The sequence below is a fragment of the Elephas maximus genome, chromosome 12 (genome assembly GCF_024166365.1).
Source record: "Elephas maximus indicus isolate mEleMax1 chromosome 12, mEleMax1 primary haplotype, whole genome shotgun sequence".
Classification (NCBI taxonomy): Eukaryota; Metazoa; Chordata; class Mammalia; order Proboscidea; family Elephantidae; genus Elephas; species Elephas maximus.
In genome coordinates, this window is record NC_064830.1 from 110,367,704 (window position 1) to 110,380,664 (window position 12,961).

Below are 12,961 nucleotides of genomic sequence, written 5' to 3' on the forward strand. Positions count from 1 at the left end.
AATAAAAGGCAGAACATGGTCTATGACAGATCACAGGTTTTTTATTCTTAATGACATAAGCAAGGAGAAAAATTGCACATTCATACTAAAAACGGCAACTAGACTCAGCAGGAATGAAATCCTTACTTGTCATGGAAAGTCTCTGCCTCCTGTTCATGTCCGGTGCACGCACATGTATACATACACACACTCAGGCCACCAGGGTGCCTGCTCGGGGTTCCTGGACCAGATGTCCTGCCTGTGGAACTGAGGTAACACTAGCTGGAAGTGCCAAAACTAGAGGCTCTACCTTGTATAAGGTACAGGCAGACACTTGATTTCTATACCCGGACCCCGCCCCACCCCACTCCGATCCTAAGAGGTATTTGGGACTTGAGATTCAGGCTCCCTCCTCAGCTCCAAACACACACACACATTGGACTTGGGAGCTCTCCTTGCGGGTGGGGAGCATTCCCCAGTCAAAACATTCAACCTCAGTCACAAAGCAGGGGAGCCAGTTACATCTACATCACAGTATTTATAAAATAAGAATTCCACTTGATGGAACGTGACCAGAGGAGCTCTAGTCCCTTAGGAAAGCTGCTTGGGACCACGTTTGAGTCTCTTCACTCAGGCATAACTTAACTACGCAGCTAAAATTCCTAGTTGATAGCTCTTACACTTAACCACCTCAATGAACCAAGCTTGAAGGAATTTAAAAGGCAATTTAGCTTAAATACAAAAATAAATTTTTATTTTGTTAAAAAATGTTTAAATATTTTTTCTTTTAATTTAGACACACACATTCATACTTCTCCCAAAGAGGGTGGGCATGGCAGCAAGACTCTTGGACCTAGGGTATGTGGTTTTTGGAACAAAGCAAGAAAAGGGGAAAGGTGTAGGGCTGAAGAGGGCCCTATTTGGAAAAAATGGCTAAGGTACAATTTAAAGTGTGGTTCGTTAATTTGGGCTTCCTAACGCACTTGGGGTGAGCTACCTAGATGAGGTCAGCTAAGTGGGAGGGAAACAGCAGAAGAGGTCTTCCCTAGGCCCCATCCTCCTGGGCTGCCAGCACTTACAGTAAAGACACCGTTTGAAAATTCAGAGTCAGCACTTGTAGCTGTAACGGTGCTACTTTGCACGTTCAGTTAGCTTGACCCCAGAAAACTTGACACAGTAAAGTCCGGCACTACCAACATGCCGCCACTCACACAATTCAGTTCTTCCTCCAAACTCGATTCAAAGAGCAATAGACGTGAGCATCAGACACAGTAACATAGGACAAAGCTTCAAATACACAATCCCGGGACAGGCAAGGGCCCAGTGAGGCAAACAGACGAGGGGGAGGAGGCCACTGAAAGCAGCAGTGGGCATCCTGCCTGCTCCACGGCGGGAGGAAAACTGATGCAAGAGTTTCTCTCTCCTGGACGGAGGAGTCTCACCTCGGGGTCTGCCAGGCTAACAGTCTTGAGCCACTAAGCTTTTAGGGGCCAAACTGGCAGAGAGGGCTAGGCAGGAGGAAGTGAAAGAGCCGGAGCAGCACCCACTGAGATCTCCAAGGCAAAGCTGGGTACGAGATCTTTGTAAAATGGATAGATACTGCAAGGAACCGGTGAGGGAGAAAGCAGCAAGATATGGGGAAACAAAGTCCCCTAGAGGGACCAAAGGAAGACAACCACGTATAGCCAAGCCAAGCAAGGTAAAGCTTCAGGGATCATCTGTTTCCCCCAGCCCCATCAAATGCATACCCAGAGATGCAAGTTGGCAAGGGCTGGACCTTGTACCCTCTAACAAAGGCGGATCTCAGGGAAGAGGCAGGCGGGGAGGGCGTCGGATGTATGCACCAAACGAGTCAGGGAAGGAACGGGCTGTATGTGCAGATGTTCCTTTAGTTCTCTAGCCTCGCTGACGGAGCTGTACAAGCAGAGGTGTTGGTACCTGCTCTGCCACACCCTGCCTCCCTGCTCCCTCTAGAGGCTGGGGGCCTCTGGTTCCTCGAGGAGGGAAAGGGCCCCCAAAGTTGCCACTGCCTCCTTGGTGGCTGAAGCCGGAGATCTGGGGTAGGGTTACTTTTCGGGACTAAAATGGGCAGAGGCTCTTCCCAGCAGGTGCAGAAGTCCAGATCTGGGTGGGGGTGGGGGGGTGGGGACAAGGGTCAAGGGCTATTTCTTGCGGGTGTGCTGCCTTCGGGCCTGCAGTCGCTGTCGAGCGCCTGGGGTCTTGGATCCGGCACCAATGGAAAATGAAGGAGCCGCAGATCCTGGAAAGATTGAACAAGGTCTCATCAGGGCAGCTGCTACCTGAGAACATTTCTCTGGGTGTCCCAATCTTTGCAAAGTGTGGCAAATAACACAACAGCAGGCGCTAGAACAAGGATTTTCAAGCTGCATCAGAATCGCTTCTTTGGGCGAGTGGGGAGGAGCTATTTAAAATGCAAAATCCCAGAATCACATACCAGGTAGTCTGGGAGTCGAGAGGCCCACAAACCCACTTCTACCTGGCTTCCCTAGTGCTCTGGGAACTTCTACCCCACATGGCTCATCTCTGATCTCTGCTGTCCAACTCCATACCTGGGTTGTGCAGGACTCCCACCTGACCACATCTCCTGCGCTTAGCAGCCTGCTCTTCTCTGTAGGGCTGCAGAGCCAGGGACCTGCCACCCTAATCCCTCCTCAGAGGGTGTCAGCAGTCACTGGCAACAAAGAGACTTGCTGCTTACCGAAAGGTCCGACTCCAACGAAGCCCTGGGCGGGTGCTGAAGACCCCCCAAAAGAGAGGCTGCTGCCTGATGTGCCCACCACAGGGGCAGGCAGGTTCTGACCAAAGGGGGGTGTGGAAGTGCCTAGGATGAGAGACAGCAGACAGCTGTAGAGACTAGGCCAATGAGCAGAGGCATCAAAGCAGACAGCACTGAATTTTAGGAGGGAGGTTTGCACTCTGCAGAGGCATTTCCCTCGTCATAAGGACCCCAGAAGGATGCCTGTTCCTGTTCACTCCACCACTGAGAAGCTGCATGAGATCATCAGGCCTGGCGCTGCAGAGTAACTGCCGGGCTGGCAGCAGAGAAGGCTCTGTAGTGCCGCCTTCTCCCGGCCACCTGAGGAGCAGGTGCTACGTGCTCCCTTGACCTTCACACCACTGGCTGCTGTGGAGGGGAACATTCTGTAGACCCCCCACCCTTGCAGTTTAAACAGGTTACCTACCTTCTTCCACCAGGACTAATCTCGTTAGGGTTCTTCTCTGTTTACCTGTTCCCCCTCATCCAGAAGCCTGAGGCTTCCCGCAAACTCTTGCCACCACACCGCTCTGTTGGTCCCCTAATCTTCCCATGGTGCCCCGGACCCCAGTCACTGGCCAGCTCCCTCCCCAGCCCGTAACTGAATGCCGGCTGTGTACTGACACTGCTTTTCCTCTAGCTCCTTCTCAAGGGCAGATGGCTCCCACCCAGATGCACGTGTCTCCTTGTTCCCTGATGCTGCTTCCAAACCATTTCTCTTCCCTCCTCTTTCAGACACCTCAGCGCTTCCTAGTTCAGACCAGCTGACTTAGCTGTAAGCAGCAACTTTTCCTTGTAACGTCACCCACCAACTGCTGTGTCACTCTCTCCTTCACTGATGAGACCGGGCTGTCCTCCCCTCCACGCCACCACCACGCTTGGGGACGTCAAAATCTACGAGGATGATTCGCCCTCTCTGTCCCCTGACCTCACTGCACCGAAGACCTCGTCCTCTACCCCCCCTGTACCACCCACTCCCCTGGTCAAACCTTGTCACCCAGGAACCGCACTGGCTCCCCAATCTCAAGCAGCTCACTCCCTTTCTTCCATTTCGAGTACCCCCGCTCCTGCATTTCTTCGGCCTTATCAAGGCCTCCAGCCCACTGTCCCTTCCTTTTATACTTGTTTCGAGTTTCAACAGGTTGGAGTTTACCAGCTAGCCACTTATTAGGTCTGCATCTCAGCAACTGAATATAGCTGGGAAACACATACAACACTGCTCATTAACTTCACCTTAAATCCATAACCACAATCTTCTAAGCCTCAAAACTGCCTGGCAATTCCACCCTTTCTTAATGGGTCCCTCTTCCTAATCTCCAAAATGGCTATTTCAAGAGGTCCTCCTTTTCTACATTTCAGCCTAAACTAACCTCCCAAGATGTTCCCTCACGCTAACAAAGAGAACAGAAGCTGTCGGGATCAACGTTCCTTATAGCGACCAACAGCACATAGTATCCTGCTTGAAATTCCAGTGATCTTCCTCAATACTTTAGTTCCAAATTCCAGTGATTTCCCTTAACGCTTAAGTTCCAGACCTTTAACCCTTAACCCTGCCCAGGGACGGTCTGCAGCTCTGCCTGCCTCTGGTCGTCACGTTGTACCTCCCCTTCCGCCATCTTTTAACCTCTGGTACCACACTTCGCTTTTATGCTTATGAGCAATCCAAGCTTGTTTCTACCTTGGAGCTTCTACACTAGCTACTCCCTGCCCCTACTACACTCTCACACAGCACCCTCCTTCCCCCAGTACTCCCAACCCCTTGTCACAAACACGGTCTCAGCTTAAATTCGTTACTTCCTCAGAAAAGCCCAGGCTTAACCACCTACATCCACAATAGCGTCTTACCTCGTACCATATACTTATCACCTGACATCTCGTTTATATTTAAGGTCTGCCTCATCACCTCCATAGTATCAGCCCCACAAGTGCAGACTGTGCTAGTACTTACAACAGTGCCCGACACGGTAGACCAAATCAATTCCTAAGCTCACCTCCAAACACAGGTTTGCTGTCAGGCGTGCTGGCCACATTGAAGGCAAATGGTGTGCTCTGGCTGGGTGTGCTCAAGGTGTTCTGGCTCAAGCCTCCACCAAAAGGGGCTGTAGTGCTGGTGGTCCCACTCTGTCCTGCTCCAAAGCTGAATGCTCCAGAGGTGGAGCTGGTGCCTGGGGTAGCCACACTGATCCCAAAGCCCCCGCTGCCGGTTGGTGCTGCTGATCCCCCAAATGTGAAGGGCGACGGCGTTGTGCTGCCAAACGCTGAGCTACTGGTCCCACTGCTGGTGGTCTGGGTTGTAGCCCCAAAGCCAGCGGTGGTGGCTGCACCAAAGGAGAAGACAGCTGTGGTGCTGCCAAAGGCCGGCTGGGTGCTGGCGGGGGTGCCAAAGGTGGAGGCCAGGGGCTTCAAACCACCAAAGGCCACCTGCGTGGTGCTGCCAAAGGCTGGCTGAGCTGAGGTCGGTGCTGGGTTTGCAATTGGGGCTGGGGACGCAGAGTTCCCGAAACTGAAAGAGCTGCCAAAGCCAGGGGCAAGGGCTGGCTTGGTGGTTGTCTGCTGTTGCACGTCAGTGGCCCCGAATGTGGGCTGGGGGTTGGCTCCCGGATATGATGGGGGAAGGGGCTTGGTGCTTGAACCAAAGGGAATGTTGAATGCCGAGGTTGTGGTACCACCGAACGTGAGGGTAGACTGGCTGGTGGTACCTGGGGCTGAGGTGGTAAGGGTGCTGCCAAAACCACTAAAGCTGGCAGTGCTGCTGCTGGGGGCTGTCTGAACAGCACTGGGAAGGGACTGGCCAAAGGTGGTGACTGCTGTGGAGGCAGACATGGCAGAAGGCTTGCCAAACTGGAACATGGAGCCCAGGCCTGGGGTAAAGCTGGCACCAGAGGCAGGCGGAGCCCCAAGGAGGAAAGGCTGGGAGGTGGAAGTGGTGTTAGTCACACTGCTCATGGTGCTAGTCACACTGTTCACACCAAAGCCAAAGATGGGCTTTGCAGCAGAGTCTGTGGATGTACTGGCTGTGGTGATGGAAGCCACTGTAGCGGTGGCACTGGACAGGCCGGTGAAGAGAGGAGCAGCTGTGGTAGTGGCTGGAGCGGTTGTCTGCTTGAAGGAGAAAGGAGATGACAAGGGCACAGATGTTGGTGGCCCCATGCTGCCAAAGATAGGCTGGAAAGTGGGGGCTGAGGTGTTAGGAACTGCAGGGAGGGCAGAGCTGGATGTGGTAGTTGTGAATGAAGGGTTAGCAGGCAAGGGGCCTTCATTCTCACTTTTAGATGGGGCCCTAAAAATGGGCTTGAACATTGGAACTGCTGAAAACACAGCAGGAGCTACAGAAGGGCCAGAAGTTGCGGTGTTCAGCATTCCAAAGAGAATACTTGGCTTGGTGGTGGGGGATGGGGCAGATGGGGTTTGGGGTTTGGCAGATGTCTCAGCCTGGAGGGTCGGAGGTGACTTGGTGATGTCAGTGACTGGTACTGTGGAGTCAGGGATCAGCCCCGGGAAGGTGGCTGTGGATTTTGATTCTGAAGGGGCTTCTGACTGTGATGCCCCAAGATGGGCCAGAAGGCTGGGTGTCTTCAGAGGCAAATGGGCCCCAGCGGTTGCCACTCCAGAAGATTCTGCAGGAGAGAGGGATTTACTGAGAATGTGAATTCTGAGCACCTGAAACCTGATGGTATTCAGAATTTTTATATCCTCCCCACGGCTAGCACAGTGCTAGGGATCCAAGGGTCGGTCAACAAATGAGACTAAATCTGTAACACCAGCCCTTAAAGCAAATCAAGTAAGTATTTCTTTCCACTCTTCACAGATCATAAGGAAAACAGAAAAGGATAAAAATTGGCCTAATCAGGGGTTAAATGTTAGGAAACTGAGGAAAATTTGATCACCTGAGCTTTTAAGTTCAGTTACCTATCTAGATGCACCTTATCCATCTAACAAAGATTTACAACGTTCACCTGCCACGAGCGAAGCACAGCATATAACCGTGAATGAGACTGTTTCTAGACTAGGAGAGGCTGAACACACACCATACGCCACTGTATGATAAAGTTCAATAACAGAGGTATATACGGAGGCACCTATATACGGAGGTGTGTGTAGATGGCACAGGATTGGGCAGTGTTTCGTTCTGTTGTGCACAGGGTTGGTATGTGTGGGAAACAACTCAACAGCACCTAACAACAACATATGGAGGCACAAAGCTGGAACAGTCAACAGATCCCTGGAAATCCACAGGGAAAAGCGATTAGTGCTGTTCTGTGCCTGCGGTCTAAAAACCACCTGACAAGCTTCTTCATGTTATCACATAGACATTTCAGAGAAACCTCACGTTACAAGTGAGGAAAGCAAGAGTCAGGCTCAGAGGCCATGGGAATGGGTTTTAAATCAAGGGCCATTTGAATATCAAAACTAAGCTGCCTTTTCCAGCTTTAAGTATCACAGCTCACCTTCCCTAAAATTTCCTGATTAGAGAATTCTTAAGATTTTTAAGCCTGCACAGCTCAGGTTTGGTGAGCCAGGGTGGGTTCAACCTTTAGGATAATTTCCAGCCACTCACAAGCATAATGCTTTTACTTCAACCTAGACAAAGGCTGGTACCATCCCACGCTTCGAGGGAACCTTTCCCACGCACCTGGGAGGGATGGTGGGCCCGGGGAACTCTGCATCTTCTTCAAGCTCTCCAGCAGTGGGTTAGTGCTCGGGGCCAGGATAGAGGGTGGCGAGGAGGCAGTCCCAGCAGCAGGCAGGGTGAAAGTAAAAGAAGGCTGAGCAGTAGGTAGGTTCTCAGTGAAAGAGTTCAAGGCAGCATCTAAGGAAGAACAAAAAGATCAAACTGTCTGCCCTTGTTTATGGACTTTTTTTTTTTTTTTTAATTTTACTGTGTTTTAGGTGAAAGTTTACAGCACAAATTAGTTTCTCATTCAAAAATTTATGAACATATTGTTTTGTGACACTGACTGAAATTCCTGCCATATGTCAGCACTCTTCCCCAGACCCCTTCCACCTTGGGTTCTGTGTCCATTTGTCCAGTTTTGTCGTCCCTTCCTGTGTTCTCATCTTTGTTTTTAGGCAGGATTTGCCCATTTGGTCTTGTCTACTTGAACTAAGAAGCATGTTCCCCAGCTGTTATTGTTTGTTTTATGGGCCTGTCTAACCTTTGGCTGAAGGTGGACTCTGGGAGTGGCTTCAGTTCTGAGTTAGCAGGGTGTCCGGGGGGGGGTGCCACAGTCTCAGGGGTTCCTCATGTCTGTGTCAGACCAGTAAGTCTGGTTATTTTTTGAATTTTGTTCTACATTTTTCTCCCACCCTGTTCGGGACTCTCTATTGTGATCCCTGTCAGAGCAGTTGGTGGCGATAACCGGGCACCATCTAGTTCTTCTGAGCTCAGGCCGAGGGCTGTGGTTCACGTGGTCCAGTATTCACTTGGATGAATATTTTCCTTCTTTGGCTTTCTTCATTCTTCTTTGCTCCAAACACGATGGGACCAATACATGTATCTTAGATGGCCACTCACAAGCTTTTAAGACCCCGTACACTACCCACCAAAGCAGGACGTACAACATTTTCTTTATGAACTATGTTATGCCAATTGACCTAGATGTCCCAAGACCATGGTCTCCAGCCCTGAGCCCAAGAAATGCAGCCCCTCATGGTGTTTGGATGTGTCTAGGAAGCTTCTATGACGTTGCCTTAGTCAAGCTGTGCTGACTTCTCCTATATTGTCTGTTGTCTTTCCCTTCATCAAAGGTAACACTTGTCTACTGTCTAGTTGACTTCCCCTCTCCAGCCCTCCTCTTCCTTGCGACCATCAAAGATTGTTCTTTTCTGTGTGTAAACCTTGAGTTTTTATAATAGTGGTCTCATACAATGTTTGTCCTTTTGTGACTGACTGATTTCACTCAACATAATGCCTCCAGATACAACCATGCTGTAAGATTTTTCAGAGATTCATTATTGTTCTTTGAGTAGTATTCCATTGTGTGCATGTAGCATAATTTGTTTATCCATTCGTCTGCTAATGGGCACTTATGTTGTTATCATCTTTTTGCTATTGTGAATAATGCTGCAAGGAACACAGGTGTGCATATGTCTATTCGTGTGATGGCTCCAATTTTCTAGGATATATTACTAGGAGTGGGATTGCTGGGTTGTACAGTATTTCTATTTCTAGCTTTTTAAGGAAGCGCCATATCGTTTTCTAAAGTGGTTGTACCATCTGGCATTCCCACCAGCAGTGCATTAGAGTTCCAATCTCCCTACTGCCTCTCCAACATTTGTTATTTTCTGTGTTTTTTAATTACTGCCAGCAATGTCTGAATGAGATGGTACCTCATTGTAGTTTTGATTTGCATTTCTCTTATGGTCAGTGATTACATTTCCTCATGTCTGTTAACTGCCTGAATGTCTTCTCTGGTGAAGTGTCCGTTCGTATCCTTTGTCCAGTTTTTAATTACGTTTTTTTTTTTTTTGTTATTGAGGGGCTGATTTATTCTACAGATTTAGAGATTAGACCCTTGTTGGCTATGTCATAGCCAAAACTTTTTTCCCAGCCTGTAGGTTCTCTTTTTACTGTTTTGGTCAAGTCTTTCAATGAGCACAAGTGTTTAATTTTTAGGAGTTCCCAGTTACCTAGTTTATCTTCTGGTGTTTGTATTGTTAGTTACGGTTTTCATTCTTTTTATGCCAAGTATTAGAACTCCTAGTGTTGTCCTGGAAACCCTGGTGGTGTAGTGGTTAAGTGCTACGGCTGCTAACCAAGAGGTTGGCAGTTCAAATCCACCAGGAGCTCCTTGGAAACTCTATGGGGCAGTTCTACTCTGTCCTGTAAGGTCACTATGACTTGGAATCGACTCAACGGCAGTGGAATGGAGTGGAGTGGGAGTGTTGTCCCTATTTTTTCTTCCATGATCTTTATTGTTTTAGGTTTTATATTTAGGTCTTTAATCCATTTTGAGTTAGATTTTGTGTACGGTGTGAGGTGTGGGTCCTGTTTCATTTTTTTAAAGATGGACATCCAGTTCTGCCAGCATCATTTGTTAAAAGACTTTTTCTCATATAATGGACTTTGGTCCTTTGTCAAAGATGAGCTGACCATAGGTGGATGGACTTACATCTAGGTTCTCGGTTCTGTTCCATTGGTCTATGTGTCTGTTGTTTTATCAGTACCAGGCTGTTCTGACTACTGTGGCTGTATAGAAGGTTCTGAGATCAGGCAGTGTGAGACCTCCTACTTTGTTTTCTTCAATAATGCTTTGCTTATCCAGGGCCTCTTTCTTTATAAAGTTGGTGATTAGTTTCTCCACCTTGTTAAAGAATGTTGTTGGTGTATCTGTTGATTGCTTTGGGTAGAACTGGTATTTTTACAATGTTGAGTCTTCCTATCTATTATGGATTGAATTGTGTCCCTCAAAACTGGGTGTCAACCTGGCTAAGCCATGATTCCCAGTACTGTGTGGTTGTCCTCCATTTTGTGACCTAATTTTCCTATGTGTTGTAAATCCTAACCTCTAAGATGTTAATGAAGTTGGATTAGAGACCACTACGTTAAAAAGGCCAGACTTGATCTACAGGATTAGGCTGTATCTTGAGTCAATCTCTTTTAACATATTAAAGAGAGAACTGAACGGAGAGGAGAGGGACTTCCTACCACCAAGAATTAAGAGCCAGGTCTGGCGCATGTCCTTTGGACCTGGGGTCCCTGCACTGAGAAGCTCTTAGACCAGGGGAAGATTGATGGCAAGGACCTTCCCCCAGAGCCAATAGAAGGAGAAAGCCTTCCCCTAGAGCTGGTGCCCTGAATTTGGGCTTCTAGCCTCCTATATTGTGAGAGAATAAATTTCTGTTGTTAAAGCCATCCACTCGTGGTTATTTCTGTTACAGCAGCATTAGATTATTAAATGCAGTGCAATGGATCATGTTTGTGTAGCCTTTCTTGCCATGGTCTTGTGACTCCCACCCAAGGGACCAGGTGGGACTGTATAGATAGGGTAATTGTACCCTAACACAGGGACTGGTCAGTTCTGCCATCCCACCAGGCTTGAGGTGAGCCATTCAAAAGGCACAAGGGAGAGGATCCCACTGCCACCAAGAAAGAACAACCAGGAACCAGCGCGTCCTTTGGACCCGCGAGTCTTGCGCTGAGAAGCTCCTGGAACCAGGACACAGAGAGCTCTAATACTGAAGGCAGCAAGCAGCAGCAGCAGAGACCTGGCAGCCCATGGAGTGAGGAAGCTGAGTGCCTGAGGTGCATCTGGACTTACTGGCAGGGGCTAAAAGAGCTTGGTTACACTTGCCTGAATAGGGCAGAAGCCTAGGGCTAGAGAGAGACATGCCTGGGAGCACAGGTGAAAAGAGACTGTCCTGATGGAAGAGCTGTATCCTGAGTGTTCCTGAGCCTGAACTGTAACCTGTTACTTCCCTAATAAACCCCATAACCGTATGGTCTGTGAGTTCTGTGTGGCCACTGCAATGAATTATCAAAGTCAGCAGAGAAGTAGAGAGTGCCATGGGAGGGATGGTTGGTGTCAGAACTGGTACAGATGGCAGAGAGGGGAAGAATGACCTCCACCTCACAGGGATCAGCCCTGGGCTGCTGATCTTGATTCTCCTTCCCCCTTGTGGAGCGAGAGGTCACACACTGCCCGTATGCCGTTTTTACACTAGGACACTATCCGTGCACATGCTGTTTTTTCCATATATGTCAGTCTCTTGGTTTCCTGCAATAGTGTTTTAGAGTTTTCTTTGTACAGGTCTTTTATATCCCTGGTTAGAGTTATTCCTAAGTACTTTATCTTTTCAGAAGCTATTATAAATGGTATTGTTTTCCTCATTTCCTTTTTGAAGTTCTCTTTGTTGGTGTGTTAAGGATCCAACTGATTTTTGCATGTTGATCTCGTATCCTACTACTCTGCTGAATCTGTTAGTTCCAGCAGTTTTCTTGTGGGATCTTTGTGGTTCTCTATGCACAGGCTCATTATCATCTGCAAAGAGTGACAGTTTTACTTCTTCCTCTCCGAACTGCATGCCCTTTATCTTCCTTGCCTTACTGCTCTAGCTAGGGCTTCCAGCACAATGTGAAACAGGCATGGTGATAAAGGGCATCTTGTTCCTGTTTTCAGGGGGAATGCTTTCAGCCTCCCTCCACTGAGAATGATGCTGACTGCTGGTTTTGTATAGATGCCCTTAAATATGCTGAGGAATTTCCCTTCTATTCCTATTTCATTGAGAGTTACTATCAGGAATGGGTGTTGGACTTTGTGAAATGCCTTTTCTGCATCAATTGAGACGATCATGCGATTCTTTTCTTTTGTCCTATTTAGGAGGTGGATTATGCCAACTGATTTTCTAACACTGAACCATGCTTGCATACCTGCTATGAATCCTGCTCGGTTGTGCTATATTACTTTTTGATATGATGCTAAATTTTACTTACTAGAATTTTGTTCAGAATTTTTTCATCTATATTCACAAGCAATACTGGTCTGCAATTTTCCTTTTTTGTGGTGTTTACACCTGTCTTCGGCATGAGGGTTGTGCTGGCTTCAAACAATGAATTCGGGAGTATTCCTTCTCTATGATCTGTAATAGTTTTATAGTAATTGTGGTGTGAGCTCTTCTCTGAATGTTTGGTAGAATTCTTCAGTAAAGCCATCCAGGCCAGAGCTTAGTTTTGTTGGGAGTTCTTTTTATTACTTTTTCAATCTCTTGTTATAGGTCTGTTCAGATTTTCTATTTCTGCTTGTGTTAATTTAAGTAGGTAGTGTGTTTCTAGAAATTTGTCCATTTCCTCTAGTTTCTCAAATTTGTTGGAGGACAGTCTTTCATAGTATTGTTATGATCCTTTTTATTTCAGTTGGGTCTGTTGTAATGTTCCCCATCTCGTTTCTTATTTGGGTTCTTTGCTTTCTCTCCTGCTTTTGTCAGTTTGATTTTTTGATTTTGCTGATCTTTTCAGAAAACTTTTTGTCTCACTGACTGTTTCTACTTTTTTTCTATTTCATTTATTTCTGCTCTAATCTTTATTATTCCCTTTCTCCTAGTGGCTGTGGACTTCTTTTGCTGTTTTCTATTCGTTCGAGTTGTAGGGATAACGCTTTGATTTTGGCCCTTTCTTCTTTTCTGATGTGTGTTTATTGCTATAAATTGACCTCTGAGCACTGCCAATGCTGTGTCCCAAAGGTTTTAGTATGTGTTTTCACTATCAAC

The 12,961-nt window shown here is 47.7% G+C and overlaps 1 protein-coding gene across 2 annotated transcripts in view; it reads right to left on the reverse strand.

Annotated features, from left to right (window-relative positions):
* Positions 1–21: 21 nt before the first annotated feature.
* The window catches only part of LOC126086569 (nuclear envelope pore membrane protein POM 121C-like), a 28,549-nt gene continuing 15,609 nt past the window's right edge, over positions 22–12,961 (reverse strand). Inside the window, exons 10-13 of one of the 2 annotated variants that reach the window (XM_049902951.1) lie at positions 7,389–7,565; positions 4,747–6,372; positions 2,699–2,821; positions 22–2,239 (exon numbers count right to left, since the gene is read on the reverse strand). In XM_049902951.1, coding sequence (XP_049758908.1) covers positions 2,142–2,239; positions 2,699–2,821; positions 4,747–6,372; positions 7,389–7,565 — 2,024 coding nt within the window. In that variant the 3' untranslated portion in view covers positions 22–2,141. The remainder of the gene's footprint in view (positions 2,240–2,698; positions 2,822–4,746; positions 6,373–7,388; positions 7,566–12,961) is intronic. The other variant, XM_049902952.1, reaches the window with a different exon arrangement.